The sequence below is a fragment of the Panthera uncia genome, chromosome D4, assembly GCF_023721935.1.
Source record: "Panthera uncia isolate 11264 chromosome D4, Puncia_PCG_1.0, whole genome shotgun sequence".
Lineage (NCBI taxonomy): Eukaryota > Metazoa > Chordata > Mammalia > Carnivora > Felidae > Panthera > Panthera uncia.
The window spans coordinates 7,971,114-7,992,736 of NC_064807.1; the positions used below are offsets into that span (position 1 = coordinate 7,971,114).

The 21,623-nt window shown below is 38.4% G+C and overlaps 1 protein-coding gene across 10 annotated transcripts in view; it reads left to right on the forward strand.

Annotated features, from left to right (window-relative positions):
* RFX3 (regulatory factor X3) overlaps positions 1–21,623 on the forward strand; it is a 286,010-nt gene that overhangs the window by 191,088 nt on the left and 73,299 nt on the right. For 8 of the 10 annotated variants that reach the window (XM_049632946.1, XM_049632974.1, XM_049633000.1 and 5 more), the window contains one exon: positions 12,869–12,943. The exons of the other annotated variants lie outside the window; for them this stretch is intronic. In XM_049632946.1, coding sequence (XP_049488903.1) covers positions 12,869–12,943 — 75 coding nt within the window. The remainder of the gene's footprint in view (positions 1–12,868; positions 12,944–21,623) is intronic. 10 annotated transcript variants of the gene reach the window in all.

Below are 21,623 nucleotides of genomic sequence, written 5' to 3' on the forward strand. Positions count from 1 at the left end.
GCGTCAGGCTCTGGGCTGATGGCTCGGAGCCTGGCGCGGGGCTCGAACTCACGGACCGCAAGATCGTGACCTGGCTGAAGTCGGACGCTTAACCGACTGCGCCACCCAGGCGCCCCAAGTTTTTTAACGTTTATTTATTTTTGAGAGACAGAGACAGAGTGTGAGTGGGGGAGGGGCAGAGAGAGAGGGAGACAGAATCCGAAGCAGGCTCCAAGCTCTGAGCTGTCAGCACAGAGCCCGACGTGGGGCTCAAGAAATTTGAGAAAGATAAATACCATATGATTTCACTCAGATATGGAATTTAAGACAAAAAACAAGCAAAGGGGGAAAAAGAGAGAAGCAAATCAAGAAACAGACTCTTAACTATAGAGAACAAACTGATAGGGCTCTGGGGCTCTCTGGACTGCGAGATCACGACCTGAGCCAAAGTCAGATGCTTCACCAGCTGAGCCACCCAGGTGCCCCAAGTTTAATTGTCATATATAAAGATATGCTTGGAAGAAAAATCTTTTAATTTAAAAGCGTGCATAAATTATGCATGCATCAGTTATTTTATGTATCATATTTCATATATTACAGACATAATAATTTCTATTTTAAATGATTTTTTTAGTCTTCCAGGCAATCCCAATGACAAAAACACAGAAAGAAAGCACTCCACTTACTTGGTAGAAGCCTGTACGTCCATTATGATCATAGCATTTTCTGTTTTCCTGTGCCGTGTTTTCTCTAGGCCAACTTGAACCCCCACGTGAACCTCCTCAGAGAGAGTACCGTGAATCTTCCGCTTCCTGTACTAAATCCTAAATTGACTGAAGGTTCTGGGACCTCATTTTCGAAGCACTTAATAAAATGGGACTTTGAGTGACTGGTGGTCTCCATCGCTTCATCTAAATTCCATTCAGCCGTCAGTCAGTTCCACTCCACTCCAGCCTTGAGGCTGATAAGATCTGGAGGCAGTAATTTTACGGTTAAGGCTGTAAGACATTCCACTCCTAGAAATCTTGATAAACTAGAAGGTTAAGACAAACAGAATGACAGGGGCCTTCAGCCTCTCCTGAGCCTAGCTGATGGATTCCCTTCCATTTCTAAAGCACAAATATAATGAATTATTTTTATTTTTAGCTATTTCCTAGAGAAACAGCATTTCAGAACACAGGTCTGTTAACATAACCTGTGAGAGATGGCTAGATTCTATTTCATGTGAAATCAAGATTAGGAAGGTTTTTTTTAAAAAAAAAAAGAATTTATTTATTTTGCGAGAGAAAGGGAGAGCATGAGCAGGAAAGGGGTGGAGACAGAGAGGGAGAGAGAGGATCCCAAGCAGGCTCTGTGCTGTCAGCACAGAGCCCGATGTAGGGCTCAATCTCACAACTGTGAGATTAGGAAGGTTTAATGATATTTGTAAATTCTTATAAATAGAGGAATAAGTAACTTTTGCTTTACCCTTGTATTTATAAGTGAAATTTCAAATTAATTTATTAGTTCGAAACTACTCTAGAGTTTGAAGGGAAAAAAAAAAAAACATGTTTCACTCCTGAAGACCAGACAATCCAGATAAAATATGAAACGTGTTGGTGGTAATTAAAGTACACTGTAGTCTGTGAGTTACATATGAATCATGAGACCCATAAAGTTTTTTTTATTAAGTTTTAATTTTAATTCCAGTATAGTTAACCTACAATATCATATTAGTTTCACGTATACAATATGGTGATTCTCCAGTTCCATACATCTGGCGCTTATCACAGCAGGTGCCCTCCTTAATCCCCATCACCTATTTCACCCCTCCCCCACCCACCTCCCCTCTGGTGACCATCACTTTGTTCTCTATAGTTAAGAGTCTGTTTCTTGGTTTGTTTCTCTTTTTTTCCCCCTTTGCTTGTTTTTTGTCTTAAATTCCACATCTGAGTGAAATCATATGGTATTTGTCTTTCTCAGTCTGACTTCTTTCGCTTATACTCTCGAGCTCCATCCATGTTGTTGCCCATGGCAAGATTTTGTCCCTTTTTGTGGCTGAGTAATATTCCATTGCTTATCCCTACCACATCTTTTTAATCCATTCATCTATCAGTGGACACGTGGGCTGCTTCCATATCTTGGCTATCGTAGATAATGGCGCAATAAACATAGGGGTGCGTGTATCTCTTTGAATTAGTGTTTTGTTTTGTTTTTTTGTATTTTTTGGTAAATATCCAGTATTGCAGTGTAGGGTAGCTAGACCCATAAAATTTTCACACTTCCTCTTCCACTGGCCCATGTCTTTTCGTTTAATGAGGGAAATTACAACACAATACGTATGACCAATTACGAGTTTTCAAATTAGAATTTCTCCATGTTCCCATGTTTATCAATTTATCCTACAAAAGCATGTGATTTGATTACCACTTTCTCAGCATGCATAACTGTAGTTGTTTTTATTGGCCACAGAATTATATGGTTTCTTTTAAAATCTAGCTACTGCGTTTGGTTATAATTGTCGGTACCCATAAATTTCACGGGCTAGGAGTTTTGTAATCTAACTGTAGAAATTTAGAAATAATTGTACACATTTATTTTAAATTTACTCATTATAAGTTTCAGTACCTTTCCCATCTGCCTTGTAGGAAAGGAAGATGGGAGTTTTTTAACCGTGCTTTCAAAATTACAAGAAAGATGTAGTTAGAGAAGAAAAAGAAAATATGAAAATTCAAAGGAGATAAGGAGGTTAGCATTGCAGATGATATGATTGTATACCTGCTAAAAACCCTAGAGACCAAATGAAAAACTATAAGAGAATTTAGTAAAATTCATATTCAATGAGATCAGTATGGTTTCTAGATACAAATAACAGCAATTAAAAAATATTATGAAAGCAAAGATCTCATTTATAATAAGTTTAAAATATACCAGGCAGTAAATGAACAATATTTGTATAAGATCCAGCTTAATATGGGGCGCATGGGTGGCTCAGTTGGTTGAGTGACTTCGGCTCAGGTCATGATCTCATGGTCAGTGAGTTCGAGCCCCACGTCCAGCTCTGTGCTGATGGCTCAGAGCGTGGAGCCTGCTTCAGATTCTGTGTCTCCCTCTCTCTGCCCCTCCCCCCTCATGCTCTGTCTCTCTCTCTCTCTCTCTCTCCGTCAAAAATAAATAAACTTTAAAAAAATTAAAAAAAAAATCCAGCTTAATAAAACTCTCTATGTTCCTGAGGGGCACAAAAAGAAGTTTGAATAATTAAAAAGAAGTTTCAGCATCAAACATTTTGAATCCTGTTAATTTTACTATTTCAGTATGATCCCAATCAAAATACCAATAGGTTCTTTTCTGTTTATGAGAAAGACTTGTTTATATAAATAAACATGTAAGCATAGCGAAGGGAATTTTGCAAGAAGAGAAATACTGGAGAATAATGTTAATAGCCCTACAGTTGGATTCAAACATATTATAAAATTATAATAATTAAGGCAGAATGGTCAGCACATGACTAGATCGGTCTAGCCCAGTGCTGGACTAAAGCCCATAAACAGGTAAAATGTATGGACGAATATAGTATATGATAAAGGTCACACTGCCTGTCAGTGGAGAAATGATGGATTATCAATAAATGATATTTGGGACAACTGGATAACTAGGAGAGAAGATTGGGTTGGTTCCGTACCTTAACTCCTTATGCAAAAATTAATTGCGCTTGGATGGAAGAACGCATCTTATTATTATCCTTTTGTAGTAGTGAAGCCGATGTGAAATTCAGAAGCTACAAAGAGTATCTCGATACAATCTGCTACATAAAAGTGAAAACATTCCACGTGCCCGAAACCACAGTAAACAAAGGCAACGGGGGCAAGAACAACTGGGCATAAAGTTCAGAGACATTACATCTGAAGAACTGATCTGTTTCATATACAGACCACTCTTATAAACCCCTCAGAAAAAGAAAAAGACCAAGGAATGGGGAGAGTATATGAACGAGCAGTCCCCCTAGAAGGAGATGGAAAATAACCCCCCGAAAGAGACTGTCGTTTATGTTTCACACAGGTACAGCCAGGAGCGTCAGTAAGCCTTACCGCGGGTGGAGAGAACCCGGACCTCTCGCGCCCTGCTGGTAGGAATCTAGACTGGCACAGGATTGGAAAGCAGTGTGGACATTTGTATAAAAGTTGACAACACACATGTCCTTTAACCCCCAGAGTGTACTGTGTACTTCCAGTAATTTATCCTATCTGTGATACTCTTCCATACATAAAATGCATAAACAGCTGTATTCCACTGAAGGTTCTTTATAATAGAAAAATTGGGAAAAGGCTTAACTAACCCATCAGCAGGGAGCTAGGTAAATATGTTTTGGTGCCTTTTTCTTCCTTCAGTGGGATTTTCTACAACCAGTCAAGAATGAGGAAGTAAGTGTATGTACTTACATGAATAGGGAGAAACATACATAGATTTAGATATAGAGAGATGAAAAGATCTCCGTATTATAAAAGGAAAAAAGCAAGAGGTTACGTGTGTTTAAATAGAAACCTGTATTTGCATATGCTTATATAAGCACAAAGATATCTCCAGAAGAATGCATGAAGAAAAAAATACACATGGAGGCATGTGAATACATTATCCATTAAAAAAAAAGTGATTTATGATTTGAGAAAATTTCACGCAAGCCCTTGATGATTAAGCGTATCTATTTGGTCATGTCCCCCAAATACGTGTAACCGACACAACCCTTTCTTCATGTGTCCCGTGTAAAGATTGTCCATGAGGTGTCACAACTCAAATTAAACCTTGTTCCTAGGCTTCAGAAAAAGTCATCCATTATTAAGACTGTTGGAAATTCGCAAAATGGCAACTGTCATTGCATTTAGTAAAGAATCTTGGATCTATTCTTACATGGGATTTTGGAGCGAAAGTAAATGTATTGTGTTTCTATTCGTGTCTTGATTATTTTCTTTAATCACTCACTTACCCATTTATTGAGCTCTCCCTGTGGACCAGGCTCTCTGCTTCTACAGGACGGGTACTGGAGCCAGTTCTGGTCTACCAGAAAGCTACTTAATCCTCAAAGGCAAAAATGGAAATCCACAAACATCTTTTCAGTGAGGACTTTTATCTTCTCTCTCACCACATTATTTTTTAAATCACAAAATCGTTGATGTGTTTTAAATTGATTCATTTTAGATTCACCAAAATTCTGATTACCTTCTGATTCTGTTGCTAATATAAATTGCAAAACTGCCTAAAGGTTGGGTTGGATTGTATTGGGTAGGAAGAGAACGAAGAGAGAAGCAAAACTCCAAATAATACTTAGACTTCAAAGTCACTCTTTAATAGGGTTAACCAGCACCATTGTAGGGATGCCCATCACCTTGCTGCTTACTGCAGTCTGACCCTGGTAAAGAAAAAAATTTGGGGGGGGGGATATTTTAGTGCAGTGTTCCTCCAACTTGAAAGTGCATTCTCTAGAGCATTTGTTAAAGACATCACTGGAACCCTTCCCCAGGGCTTTTGACTCCGTGTGGGGAAGGGCCCACGATTTGCATTTTTTACCGGTGCTCAGGTGATTCAGATCCAGGACCACACTTTGAGAAATCCTCTGTTTTAGTGATCATATAGGCTAAATACAATGTAAAAAACGTTCTTAATACCGAGAATAGTCTGCAAAGGGCAGATTGGAAATCTCATTTATACATTTGCAAATATAAACTTGGCCTTGAATCCTATTCCTGAATTCTAACCCAGCAGGTTCCGGAAGGGTAATTCTAGCCCTGAGTGCTTATGGAATAGATGTCTTAGAAAATAGTTTTATTGTCAGGCACTGATAATGCCAGTCTTTTGGGTCCTGGCGAGGGTGGAGGGATGTGGGCTGTACAGAATGATCAGAGGAACCAAAGCAACAGTCTTGGTCTCAATCCACCAACTTAAATCAAATATTCTCAGAACACATTCAATTTATGCAATTTTTTTTATCCAAATGTGTTTTTTTCTCATAAATATTTCAGAACAGCTTCAGGTGGTACAAAACTGCCAGAACTTCATGTTGAAAGCGTAACAATTTAAAATTGTTCTCTCAATGTCATAAAATTATGTGGATAGAGAAGAGTTTTGAGACATTTACAAGACTTGGAACCTCTTGGCGCTAAACGCTCAGTGTGTACGATTGAGGTTTCATCTTGAGCCACTTTCTGGTTTAGGAGGAGATGCAAACCAAAGCTGGCTAGGAGTGTCGTCTGGGCATTTTTGATTTTTTTTAAGCCTTAAAAGAACAACATGTCCTGCCTCTGTCAGAGTGAAGCTTCTTGTGAACGTTGCTTTGGTGTGACATATTTACATGTTGATTTCTGTACCGCCTAAATATACAGCTAAGGGAGCGGTATTTTAGTCAGAGCATTACTGTCTAACTTGCCAGGCCTCCCGGGCCCAAGAGACATCTCTAGATGCATAGAAGAAGGGATCCAGTGACCTGCAGGGAACTGATTCACCTGGTTAGTGCAGAGCATTCAAAGTTTTGGGATCACAACCCACAATAAGAAATACTGTTATACTGTGGCCCAGTGCTCACACACACATACATTCCTGAATACACATCTGTATGTGCACACATATAGTACATATGTGCACATATCATTCGTAGACAAGTGACTGAAACCAAAGTTCCACAAAACGGTTCTTATGCACCTTACATTCCGCAAAGCACAGCTTTGGGCAAATTGAAGAGGAGAGCAGAGCCGTGGCAGTACCTGTATGAGAGACCTGGCCGCAGTCTCCGTTGTTTTGTGTTCAGGTGTGGTGTTGTTGTTGTGCATTTCTAACCGGTGTCCAGGGCCACACTTTGAAAACCCCTGTGTTGGAGTGATCGTATAGACTAAATACCAAGTGAAAGTGTTCTTTCCTTTGATTCTGCTGGCTGAAGTGCTTCCTGTAGGAAACCGCCCGTCCCCCCACCACCCTACCTGTATACAGCAGGAGGATGTCATTTCCAACAGGCGTGAAGGTGGTGGCTTTGTGTCATGTTAGCAGTCACACATACCTTTTCTGGACAAAAGCCACCAAGTAGAAATATTTCTGCCTTACTTAATCTGAGATGCGAACAAAATGTGAAGTCTTAGAGTTCAGGGGAGGAATTACCCCAAAGGAAATCTCCAGTCTTGATTTTTTTATTTATTTTTGAGAGACAGAGACAGACAGCATGAGGAGGGGAGGAGTAGGAGAGAGCTCCAGGCTCCAGGCTTTGAGCTGTCAGCGCAGAGCCCGGCACAGGGCTGGAACCCACGAATTGTGAGATCCTGACCTGAGCCGAAGTCAGACGCTTAACCGACTGAGCCACCCAGATGCCCCTGGAAATTTCCAGGCTTCAGTGTGCTCCTCATTGGGTTTCTCTAGAGAATTTACCAATCTTTGACACAGAAACAAAAATGCTATTTCTCTAAGTGTTGATTGGTGAGGTTAACAGAGTAAACTATATTGACAAAAAAATACAATTATTATACATGCAAGACAACTACGTTTATGATGATTAAAATGTAACCATCCATTTAAAACTTGTTGCCTTTAACTTGGTCATTTTGAAATCATTTTCAAGTAATACTTCTCAATCATATTTAAACCCTTTTCCTTTTAGAAAGTCAGTCTTGTTTGTTAGCAGTAAACCATTTAGCAAATTTTAATTTTACAGGCTACTCTGCAGAAGATAGCTTCATTTGATACCTTTGATATTTTGATTTAATTCCCACATGATTTATATTTATGTTATATTTAAATGGAAAAGATAAATAAAATGGAAAGGATAGTGAATTTAGAGGAATGAGTCTTGTATTCCAGTCTCCTACTTAAGACCTAAGTAATTGCAAGACAGTCCCTCAATCCCAGAGAGCCTCAGTGTTCTAATCTGTGAAAAGGAGATGATACTCCTTGCCTTTCTGGTTTCACAAAGTTGCTATGAAGATCAGATGAGAATTAATGTAAAAAAAAGTTTTATAAACCAGAAAGCATTATGATATTACTTCTATTTTTAAATCCCTTTCTTTCATAGTTCTAGAAAGGAAATAGTTTCTACCAAGAGACCAATTTTAATTATAGTGGCGGTTGAATATATCAATCTTGACCTTTAATCTCTAAAATAGATTAAAAAGCCACTTCAGAGTCAAGAGAATGTGCCTTGACCTATAAAGACAATGAATAAGGTGACAGAATTATTCTTTTTCCTTCAGCTTTATTAGCATGTAATGGAATGACTGGTTGATATTTACATTAGGAGAAAGTCCTAATTGTCCACATATGTGATACTCTGTTTGACCCATTGCATATGCATTCGTAAATGGGTATAAAAATCCCATGTCCAGGGAGCCTCTCTCTAGCCCCGTGTAACTCATGCAAAAGACTCATTTCTTCTCATTTGGCTGCATTTCAAACGGCGGTTTATACCTTTTTGACATTATCACCCGCCCCTAAGTGGACCCTGTGCTCCAGCCAGCCTTGATTACTTGTACCCACAGTACCTGCGAGTGGCCTAGATTTTACTGAAGACTTTTAGGGGCAGAAGCTGAGGATTTAGCACCACGCTCTCCAGAGCACAGTCATGCGAAGCCTCTTTGCACCACCTTGCCCTCCATAGTCGGCCCATTCTTCCTGCATGTGAGGTGAACGTTGACCTCCGTCTTCCCAGGTCCCCATCTTCTGTAAATCTCTTGACCCTTGAGGCTGGGAGCAACTTTGCAAAACAAGGGGCAATCCTATAATAGTAAGGGGCCATCCATAATAGAGTATCATGGGAAATTATAAATACCAATTGTAAGTAATAATGGGGAATTATAAATAACGGATAAAATGTGTGGTTTTTTTTTCCCGATTTCAATTTTATCTTTATAAGTATTTGCTGCCTTAGGGAAAAACAGTACAATATTGATCCCTTCTTTGAGCTTGGGAAAAAAGGATACAAACAAACTACCTCCTGGACCTCCAGATACTCTCTGACCCCTCTTCCCTCTCCCATTCTCCTTTCCTAAGGGCTTGGGTGGGACTTTCCTCTGAAGTCCTTTTTGGGGACACTGATTCTTGGCTGGGTATGGCACAAGCCTCAAGGTATCCCCGGCTGGTTGGAGACTCTGCACCTGTCCTTGATTCCAACAAGGACATTAGCACTAAAGTGACTGGAAAAGAGTTTGCCGCCTGGGCTTAAGGCCACACGTCTCTCATACTGTGTATCTATCCCCCCATCAGGTAACAGGTGTCCTTCTTAGAGGGTTTGCTCTCTTTTTGTAGGAGCGCCAATGAGGTTTTGTTGGTTTGTTGGTTTGTTTTCCTCTCCTGGATATGAAATACAGCAGCACCTCTCTGGCCTCTTCCAAATTTCTGATCCTGATTCCTGAGAAATCAGGAAAGATTTCCTTCTCTGGCACAGACTGCCACAGATTGTGCATATTTGCTATACTCTCTAAATAATAGGGGTGTCCCCTCCCTTACAGAGTCCACATTTGTTTTTCCTTCTTAAATCCATCACACAAGAATTAAAGTCTGTTTCCTGCCCTGTGGTCATGCCACTTTCTATACCAGAAGGAAAGTAGTTGGTATAGTCTCTAACTAGCACTCCGGACCTAGGGTGGAGAGCCATGTGCCCAAGTGAAGGGACCCCACTTACTCCGTTCCCTGGGATTCCGTCTTTTGAGAATTCAACGTTTGGTTGGGGAAGCTGAGTGTTACACCTCTATTCACTTTACTTTTCCAGTTCCTAAATGGGAATGTGACACAATCCCAAATGATTTTTTTTTTTTATAGCAGCTAGTGTCCCTTTCCTCTTTCTTCACCCAAATTCAGCTTCACTGACAGCAAAACTCATGGAAGTCCCTGTCGCTCTCTGATGAAGTCTGATTTCTCTGAATAGGCTTCACTGGAAATGACTCTCTCGGCAAGTTGTTCCAAGCGGGTCTGATTTTTCACGCTACGCTCCATAATACCTTGTCACATGACACAATGGAAAGAGGTCTCTGTATCTTCCAGCTAACGTGTGGTCAGAAAGCAACCTGGCATGTGGGAGTAGGAAGTTCTCGTTACCTGAGCTGTGACTCTTGGGACTTGGCCAGGCATTCTGTCTCTGGGCTGCATCTGAGGCTTTGGGACCACATACGATTCCCAGGGCTGGACAGCGCCTCGTTGATTTTTCTGGCTTTTCCACACCAGAAGCCTGCCATCCCTCTGATGTTTCAGCAGCCTGTCTAAACACGGTGCACAGTCCTCTTCTCCCATTTCTGAAAGTATGTCTGCAGTTGAACTGGACCAGAGTTTCCTATCTCTGGCCGAGAACCACCCCCAGAGTACATTCCCACTCTCACGGGAGTCCTGTTTTAGCTGCTGAAGCTGGCGGGTCTGAAATAGTCCCTAGTATGTTGATAAGGATCTTCTTTGTCTTCCAGACTTTTTAGGGAGTCACATGCCCAGACTGGCTGTGTTGGACAGCAGTTTCTTACCTGCTCTTTCCCACAGGGAGTTTCTTGGCCTCATTCACCCCACTAATCTCACTTAAAGCTCTGAGGGCCTGTCTTTCCAGGCTGGATGTCTCTTCTCGGACGGAGCGTGCCGCCACTTGATCTCAGAAGAGTTGCCATAGTCTCTTATCTGATTATGAGACAGTAGTCCCGTGTCACCTAGCATTAGATAACTACAGAGAGGCGAGGTACTCGCGACTCACCTTAAGGATGGTCGTTCAGGAAGAGCTGCAACCGGGCACCTTTCGAACCTTCGTTCAGAGAACTGACTTTTCAAAAAATAACCTCATGCATAATCGCAGTCTAAAGCTTAACCGGCTTAAGGAAGAAATGGCAAGTGTTTGTTTACCATGCCCCCTTTTTAATGATAAAAAACAGCAACCTCCAATCCTTTCAGTCCTAAAGAAATTAAAATTGCTGATTAATAAAACAAATGCAGACGTGGGTTTCTCCACCAGTATGACAGCTACATTCCTGATAATTTTTACCTTTCACCTAAACGTGTAAAACCACACGACACAGGTCATTTCATTTTTATTTACTAGACTGAAATCTAATCTTGAATTTTCCACACTCAAGCTTGAAAGGAAATGTAGGCAGTTTAGCAAATTGGAGTTTTGAGCGAATTCTTCATATAAGTGATCTAATGTCACATGAGGATTAGACTTTTCAGCTGTTTTTTTTTTTTTCTTAATGTATGCATGTGTTTTCTTTGAAAACAAGAACACTTACTGATGCCCTTGTAAGAGAGGCAATACTGAGGTCCTTTATAGTTTTTCAGGTTCACATTTTAGTAAACTGGTTACTCATTACATTTACATTGCTGTTTCTGTCATGTGTCTTTTTTCACTTGTACAATATCACCTTCTTCAGTTTATTTCCAAGTATGCTGGTAAACTCTACGAATAGAACATTCCACCTGGCAGGGAAAACGCTTTAGAAGCCAAGTTACTTAATTTTGTGTTCTTAAAAAAAAAAAAAAAAAATTAGCAGTGAAACAAATTGTATTACATCATCTTAGGAAGCATTCTATCTATTTTAAAAATATTTTTTTCTATAGTTTCTGACCTAACATTTTTGTCAGTATTCTATTTTATTAACTCTCAGGAGGAAGAACCAGTAACTTGTGGAAATAGCATAAAATAAAATTAAAGCTATTAAATTCCCAAGTTGTTTGGGAGAAAATTAGATTTAATGTTGATATAAATGAGACTGAACATTCTGTGGATAAAGTTCCACCAGAAAGAAATTGGCAAACTGATGGGGGAAAAAAGACTTTGCTATGGACATTGCTATCCGTTGTTTTTGTGCTGGTCGGGGCGGGGTGAAGGGGGATGTTGTGTGTTAGAATTTCAAAGCATCATTAATTTCCATAGCCGCTGTAAAGTATGAGTCAGTTTACATTTGAAGGCACTAAATATTTTTTATAGCTGCTTATACTAAATTGTTGATTTGATCAGATGGTAGAAATAAAAATAATGTAATCAGTTTTCTTTCTCACATGTGATTTTTTAAAATTTAATTTCAGTTAATACCGTTGGTATAACCCAGTAGCCAAATACAGGGTAGGGTGTTCCGAACCTGAATTTACAGTATGTGTTTTGGGGCTAGGAGCTGAGCGATAGAGATCCTTGAATATGAAGTTATCAAGAGCACATCTCGTTTGTTATGGGCACTTGCTACTTAATGAGGGTGTTCTGATGGCTCATGGTATGCTAAGATTACATGGAATCAAACTGTTTCTGTCCCTTTTCTTTGTCGACTCTGAATTCTTCTCTCTTCTATGTTCCATTTCTGCTGTCATTTCTAATAGCTCTGCCTGACCACCACTTCCTAAAATATAATGCAGGGACCATGATTACATTTTAGTGTTTATTCATGCTAATGACCCTCCACGTCCAAATTTTAATACAGGGTTAAGAGAGGAATGGATAGATGTAGTAGCTTTTGAACACTAATGAGGGTGTCTTTGTATATTTGCATTAAAATACTAATGCATGTTAAACACAAGATCTGCAGTGTAATTTTTCTTTGATGACAAAATAGAGCAAATATTAAATACTGTTTAGAGAGTGGTGACTACTCCACCTCTCGAAATCTGAAAGTCAAGACTGTTTCCTCATAGCTAGAAACTAGAGTCCACTGGGGTTCCTCCTCTTCGGGCCTCCATTCTGATTATAATTACAGAATGTTCAAAAAAGGTTTACTTTTGTGATCAGACTTATTATTAGTGTGCATATTTTTATTTTATTCTCTGGGGGTGGCGGGAAGATGGGGGAAATACACATTTAATTGAGAGCTATTCATTAGCCACCATTGAAGGAGAAATTGAACTTTAAAGAATCTCAAAAATTCTCTGGTGAGCCGTTTATTACTATCTTGTCTTGAGCCCTTTTTTTAATGACATCTATTATCAGATTGAAATGGCGATTGAGACGCTGCAAAAGTCTGACGGTCTGTCCACTCACAGAAGCTCTCTTCTCAACAGCCATGTAAGTTGCCTCTTCTTCATGTAAACTAATCTCTTGCTTGTTCCGCATGTGTTGCTTGCTTCTAAATGCTTGTTTTATTTATTTACTTATTTATTTTGCTTCTTAACCTTCCTTTCTCAGCCCCTTATGATCTCTGTATCACTTAATGGCTCTTTTGTATAGTGGGATATCTAAAAATAATAGAGCCCCCAATATACTGCTTTACTAGGCTTTTGTACTGTTCTGGTACAGATATAACATTTCCAAGTTAATAACAAGCTGCCATTTACTTGTGGAAATTAATTAATGGGGATGTTAAGTATTTAAAGTGTTCTAGTTTGATATTAATTTACCTCAAAGCAAAGGCTTGTAATCTGCATCTTCTGGTCTGAAGCAAAGAAACAGTCGTGTCTACTTGTAAGACCAGTAACATTCTTTAAGTGGAAAAAGATCATTAATGCCAAACCCAATAGTAAACTGTCTGAAAATGATTTATTTACCGGTAAGGCCTTATAAGGTGGGAGGAAACAGGGACCTAGATGAGCTCAGGTCCTGCGACCTACAGAGAAATGAAACTGGGCCAAGAGAAGAAGTGAGACTCTAGCTAAGCCATACATTTCTAATAATTGATATTAAACAGGATTATTGTTACTATGCCTTGAAGCCTTTGTTATCAGATGCAGCCATCACTTTAACACTGGTAAGTCTGACAAGAACAATGACAGTTTTGTGAAACTGTAAAACTGGGGGAACCAATGGAAATGTCGAATAAAAATTAGTTTTGTTTTCGTATTTCTGAATATATGGGGGAAAGTGAATAGACCTATGACTTCCATCTGTTTTAGACAAAGCTGTTAAATTAATATCAATGTACAATAGTACAGTAAGAGAGTCTTCCCTCCCATCTGACAACGTATTCTTAAATTTACAGATAAGTTGTTAGGATTTTTAAATTCTTCCCCATGTTTTGTGACTGAAAAGTCCAAAATTGGATCACCCAATAAATCTGAAAACCTTAACTCACAGAAAATGTTTTCACTATGCTTTTTAAATCATTGCCTCTCCAAATGTTTAAATTTTTATATTCCAACATGACACTAAGTACTTTCCTTGTGTTTTACACATTTGTTTTTAGATGCCTATTGTGTGTTCTTTCTTTTTCAAGGGGAAGTATCATGGCAAATAAAAACAGGTTAGCCAATTTGGAGAATGCCTGCAATTTTGGTAAAAATTTTAGGTTGTAAATTTCAAAATAATATATACTTTGGCCTTTCTTTTTGAAACCATTTAAGGAATGTGATTTTTCCCCCCGCCTGAAAATTTGTATGCAATGTGTCACTCTTCTATGTGTTTCATAAGTATATCCCTGCTGTGTTAGCATGACTCTGTAGTTGTGTATAAAGGCTGATGTACTGTGTGTTAGTAGGATGTATGTTTTTGGGGGGTGGGTAATGACTAACTGGTGTTTGTGTTTTGAAAATGGCAATTAAAAATACTGTTCACTTTTAGTCAAAAATGTACAGGGACATAAGAAGAAGAAGAAAAAAACACCTGAAGTTTTTTGAACTGTCAGGCTTCTAAGAAGCTGTGTTTTGTGATTCAGTTCATACCTCGTTTTCACTTGAATTGTATAGTTTAGTAAAATATGTGATGTTTAATTTTTACCTAAATTACCTCTATTTATTAATTAGTGTTTCATGACCAGTAACGTAGGTATAAAAACGTGGGGGGTTTTTGGTATATTTTTATTTTTGGATTTGTTTGAAACTTTTCAGATGTGTTGGGGTTTTTTGAAATTACCATTCTCTTGTAACTCATGAAATGATATTTAATGACCGGGCACCTGGGTGGCTCGGTCGGTTAAGCGTCCGAGTTCGGCTCAGGTCATGATCTCACGGCTTGTGAGTTCGAGCCCCTCATCAGGCTCTAACTTCCGGAGACATTTCAGGATATACAGTGGGCTTAAATGTTGCTAATGCAGTGATAATCTTTCACTAGATGTCCTGATTCATTTTTATTACACGTCTGAGGTAGTTAAATTCGTCTAAAGCTCATATATAGTCAAGTCTTTTGAAACACAAATGATTCTGCAGATGGCATAGAAACAGTAAAGAAAGGATCACATTTCTGCTGACCAGTCAGGTTTCTCCCTGAACACGTAACAGGACCCTGTTGTTTTTCTGTCCTTGGAAATCTAGTGATGCTCCTAATTTTTGTTAGATTGATCCAAAAGCTGAAATAAGCTACTGCATGTGTTCTAGCTGATCACCACCTGCTAAGGGCATTTTAAGTTCTGTTAAGTTAATTTGTGGTGTTCAGTTGCAAAGAAGAATTCTGGTGGAAACGATTCTTTTATGTTTATTTTTTCTTAATTTACATCCAAGTAAGTTTGCATACCGTGCAACAATGATTCCAGGAGTAGATTCCTTAGTGCCTCTTACCCCTTTAGCCCATCCCCTCTCCCCCACCCCCTCCAGTAACCCTCTGTTTGTTCTCCATATTTAAGAGTCTCTTATGGTTTTGTCCCCCTCCCTGTTTTTGTATTATTTTTGCTTCCCTTCCCTTAGGTGCATCTGTTTTGTATATTAAAGTCCTCATATGAGTGAAGGCATATGATATTTGTCTTTCTCTGACTGACGAATTTTGCTTAACATAGTACCCTCCAGTTCCATCCACGTAGCTGCAAATGGCAAGATTTCATTCTTTTTGATTGCCGAGTAATACTCCATCGTATATATAGACCACATCTTCTTTAGCCATTCATCCATCGATGGACATGTGGGCCCTTTCTATACTTGGGCTATTGTTGATAGTGCTGTTATAAACATTGGGGTGCACGTGCCCCTTTGAAACAGCACACCTGTAGCCTTCAGATAAATACCTAGTAGTGCAGTTGCTGGGTCGTAGGGTAGTTGTATTTTGAATTTTTTGAGGAACCTCCATAATGTTTCCCAGCGTGGCTGCACCAACTTAATGGAAATGTTTCTTAAAAATATGCTGTTCATATTTTAAATGTCAACAAACTATAAGTTTATCCTTTATCCCTCACTGTATAGGACATGATATGGAATTCTTTAAAGTGAACATGAATCCAACTTTGTGATGACAGTTTCCCGACTTACCAGTTTCTACCGAGGATCAGTTTCATGAGGCAAACAATTAGGAGAAGGGATCAATAATTTGTGCCCCATATTTACTAGTTTCTTTTTTTTTTTCAATTTTTTTAAATGTTTATTTTTGAGAGACAGACACAGAACATGATCGGGGGGAGGGGCAGAGAGAGAGGGAGACACAGAATCCGAAGCATCCTGACTCGGGGCTCAAACTCACAAACTGTGAGATCATGACCTGAGCCGAAGTTAGATGCTTAACCGATTGAGCCACCCAGGTGCCCCTGCTAGTTTCTAAAGAGGCATCTGAATCATGATTTTGGAGCTGAATGTCTATTCTCATTGTATTTTGGAATATGGAATTGAATGGGTTTCTTATTTTCTCTTTAGACACTTGATGGCTTACAGTAATTCAGAAAATTCTTCTTAGGGTCAAAGCAAATAATCTCCTGTCATTAGAATCCAACTCAATCACTTTGCTTTTCACCTTTCAACACATTAGAAGATGGAGCGGGGTGGAATGGGGTGTTGAATTTTGTGTCTCTTTTTTAGCGTATTCTTAAGAATACTTAGTACTACTGGTCTGTTTTTATCATTATCTTGCTACTATTCTCCAGCTTGAAATGCATGTATAACTTCTCAATTTCATACCCTGTATGGCGCCCCACTTGTAAACTGAGTATGGTTACACCGAGGGCTGTTTTTTTTTTCCTATCATTGTCAATATTGACATATATTGTTAGTATTCACATAATGGCAATTATTTCAGTAGTAACACCACGCAGGCAGATAGTAAATATATATTGACAAGTTAAAGTCCCAAGAGAGTGAGGACTTTATACGTTTTGTCCCCTGACGCATCCCCGGTGCCTAGAACAGTGCCTGATACGTGGGAGAAATTTCCTCAATATTTGTCAAATGGACGAACATAAGAAACAATAGAAGGGAACAGACCTTATCTTACCTTCCGTATTCTAAGTACCTTTGCCAGTCGTGTGTGCATTTATTTGGGGACTCCTGCATGCATTGTGTTATTATCACGCACGCCTCGGTCGGTTGGTGTGTGAACATTTGTTGGTAGAAAGTGGCTTTCTCCCTGCATACCACGTGAGTGAAAGAACATATCATCGCTCTATCATTTCCCCAGGGGCAACCTTCAGTGTAAGAGTGGACAACTTCCCCCCCCCCCCAAATAATTTAACCCCGCAAAAAAATATGAGCCAAGGATGCTCTCATTTATCTCCTTGTCTTTAGACTGGTGCTTTTGATTTAGCTTTATGGAATTCAGTCTGTTGCTATCATAATTTTTATTTAAATATTTCTGTTTCTTAATATTTTGTATGTGAAGATGCTGTGGGGGTAAATGCTGTGTATAGTCTGTCTCATGCACCAGAGTGTCACTGCAGACTCAAGGTTTACTTTATCCTCCTTCTCAATTGTAATTAATATAAATTGGCATTTAGTGATTATTTTGTATCCAATGTGAGATATTTTAGATGGTAAATATGAGTGCAGAAATGTCCTTAAGTTAATTGTTCCCAGTTCCCACATAACGTTCTAGAACATGTACATTTTTTAAAATTCCATTTAGAGTATATAAAAAGCATTAGGCATTTATTTTACATACTTTTTACAACCTAGTAAACAGTTGTTTTATGATTTTTGCCGGGTTTAGCTACTGAAATGTATTCAGCTCAAAGCAAACCCTAGTTTTATACTCACTTCCCTTCAACTCTGCTGTATTGTAAATATAAGTTATGACAGAAATAAGCCCTGTCAAAATGCATATCATCAGTGAACTGAACTTAAAATGAATCCTAATGGATAATAATCCATCTGGGAAAAAATGCCAAATGTTACATTTAGATGTTAATTGGGGAATGCAATATGTATTTTTTTTTTAAATTTGTCAATCAGTATTTCCCTTTGGGAAAAATAGGAACTGTTCATCTTCCTTAATCTACCCTGATTAATATAGATTAAATGCAAAGGTTGAAAGATGCAATTATCATGCCTTCCACTCTTACGTGAATTTATGTTGGTTCATTAGTAGAATAATCAAGTTTTAAAGATAAAGGTTAAAAGTTCCTGTGGTATTTTATGGGCTTTTAAAACCATAAATGTAAACAAATATCTTACAACGTTTTATAAAGAGTAAAAAAAAAATTGTAATAGTTTAGATCTCAACTACTAAACGTTAAGGGTATTGAATTTTAGCGTCTGACAAAACCCAAGCAAACTGTATCTTGTAACAGGCATGAACTTCCCTTGGGCAACACAAGAAGTGTATGCCTTTAGGTTACACTCAACAACCAACTTGCTCGTACGATAAGATTAATCCTCTCTTATGCTGTGTTTCAGACTCCAATATCTGATTTACAGTGCGATCACTGTGTCCAAACGGGAAGGTTAAATCCCGGCATGTAAAACGCACATTATAGTCCCCTGCTCAGTCTCGAAATCTTATCTGGTAGCTCCAGTCTCTGCTTCCATCACGAGCTCCTAGGAGCACCACCCTTAGGTGACACGGGGCACTACCCTTAGGTGACACGGTTGTTAACAGGCTTCCTAGCTGGAAGAGTTACGGCCGCAGCAGTAGCCATCTCTCTCCTTCAGGGCTTTTTGCCTCCGTTCGACCTCCTTCTGCTCTTCCAAAGTGATCTCCAGCCTTCTGGCAACTTCCTGCGAATAAGAGGCAGGGAACAAAATGCACCTTTGCTTCCGTCAGAGTGGTGGGCGTCAGCACACCCACTCTGAGGGAGGTTTTCACACCCACTAATGATTATTTTATGTGTGTAAGCGTGTGGTGTGTGTAATAACATTATATACATAGAAATACATATGCCCACAAATGCACGCGCAGACACGCATACTCACACATATTACAAAGGAACTCAGGTTTTTGAAAAACTGGTTTAGAAATGAAGAATCCGTACGAATGTGAAACTGTCCAAAAAGAACAGTAAGTTTGCAAAGCGGTCCGTCCAGGTTATTTGACTTGCTTAGCTTTTCAGGGGACCATACCGCCAATCCAGTAAAAACTTCATCTTCTCTAAATTGTTCTTTTGGGCCTTGAGTAATATTATTTAGGCTTCCGAGTGTTTTAAGCCCACTTTCGCTAGAATTATCTATTTCTGTGGTAAGTTTTCTTTGACAAAGAATTGTCTGATTAACTCTTTTATATATGTAAACATACCTTTGGACCCAAAATATTTTATGTTTAACTTTAATATTTGCACTACTTTTCATTTTTATGAAAGGCACCTTAAGACCATACCCTACACATATTTTATTATTAGATTTGTTTTTTTCAGATTCTTTTATCTATAAGACAGTGGTCTTCATCATGAAACATTAGTAAACTCTCATTTTTTTCAGATACCTGTCTTTACTTTTAATTTATGAAATATTGCAAGAAAACTAGTAAATAGTCAAGGCAGTTTACAGAAATTTTCCATTTGTATCTCATTAATTAAACAAATTGTTTTATTTGCTTATATCTTTATTCGCTTCCTGTATAGGTGTATGTTCTGTTCATTCGTAAAGGAGGGAATATTTGATTTTTAGTATTTTTTTTTGCTACAAAATCATACTGTTTGGCTTTGACAACATGTATTATTGTATGAGGAAGCATAGATAATATATACAAACACACCTTTGGCATTTTTAACTTTGTTCCATGCTTGTGGATATGAGCGCTTTGTTAACTCATTTGCAAAATACTTGTTTTCCACAAAATATTTAGAGTTTTTATACATTTCCCTTTCTGAGGATTATTTTTGGTGTTTCCTTTCTATTCCTTCGTCTCCAGAAACTGAATTTCTCAAAGAATATTACTTTCTCTGTTTTATATTTCTATATTCTTTACATATTTAGAATACCAGTGGAAGGCCCTAACTAGTATATGCACACAAAGCCAGAGTTAGCACTTTTGGGCAATATGGTTCCCTAGAACTTCTCCGACACCATTCAAGTGAGGTAACAATGCTTTCAGATTCCCATCATCTTACTGAGGCACGTGGATGAAATCTATGAGGCAGGTTTGTATGGCCATATTTTGTGCGTCATCACCCTGCTTGTGTTCCTAAGCTACAGAATCTTAAAATTTAAAAAGAAAGGCTAGAGACATCTTGACCCCCCCGTTGTAGGCAGAATACTACTCTGAGCCATAGTCCCTGGATTTCCCAAGCTTTTTGCCCCTTCCTCTTTTATACCAAATGAATATGTGTAAGTGAACTTTTTCATGTGTCGTTTAGAATACTTAGAAATCATTGCCTCTGGAAAACTTCTTTACTGACAGTCAGGTTACAGATGACTCATCTCTAAAGAATTCTTTTTGACCTTTAATTTTTTGTCATTATGTAAATGAACATTTATTTTGTGTAACCTTTTGAAGAGGGAGCGTTGTATACATTATAGAGGCAACAGGTATGTTTAAATGTACATATTCATTATGCCTAAGTGGTTCGCAGAGAACTTCAAGTCTCCCTGACGGGAACATGAACTTTATTTTTAAAAGTACTCTGCTCTGTCTTGTAGGCTTGGTGGCCATATTTTCTAAGCCAACATCAGTATGAGTTTAATGACATGATTTTAATTAAACATAAGCATTATGTAGGAATATTTGAAATTAAAATGGTTCTGGACAATTCAGTTGTCAGAGTTAAAGGCAGTAATTCTGAAAATGTTTTTAATACCAGGAGTCTGAAGGTTCAGGTTCTGAGTTTGTTCACAGATCTTAAAATAAGTAAGCAAAATGGAGAAATGTTTTAATATATTTGAGTGTCCATATTATCTTTTTTGGACTGTGATCATAAATTCCTGAGGACAGGGGTGCGATCACATTCATTTCTGCATCCCTAGGTGCCTACCACATTGCCCGGCTCATAACTGATGCACAGTAAAGAAATTCTTAGGCTTCCATAACTTACGTTTAATTTACATTGCACGTAAAATATCACTTCTTGATCACATCTCTTATATATGGTATGGAAATTTTGTTGAGACAAATACTGTGAAGTATTTTGTTGCTTTGTGGAAACAACAGCTGGTATTCAAGTTATCAGAAAATATGTGTTGGGAACCAGATTGCACTCTGAGACAATGTGACCTTCAGAAAGTCATTTAAATGTTCTTCAGTTCTCCTTTTGTCAAGAAATAAATGAACGAGTTAATAACTTAATTTTCCTAATGTTGAAATTTAATAATATAGACCTAGTTTATACTTTCTGAAGTATCTTTGCACTTTCTATACTTCAAAGAAATACACGTAGGACAACATAAGCTTTTCAAATGTAGACTATAAACTGAGAAAATGTTACTTTACCAACTACCATTGTAGCGTATCTTCCAAAATTAGGAAACAAAAACAAGAACACAGCGCTCAGGTAGGAAAACTCAAATGACTGTAATAAATGATTCCTTTTTATTACATAATTTTTTTAAAAATCAATGTCTAGTGAGTTTCTTTCCTTCTGGGGAAGAAATGACTGAATTTGTTTTTTTCCTTTCTGCTTGCAGCATCCTACCCAGTAGATAATAGCGTTGTACTGACCTGTGTGAGTAAATTAGATAAGTAAATTAGAATTCTA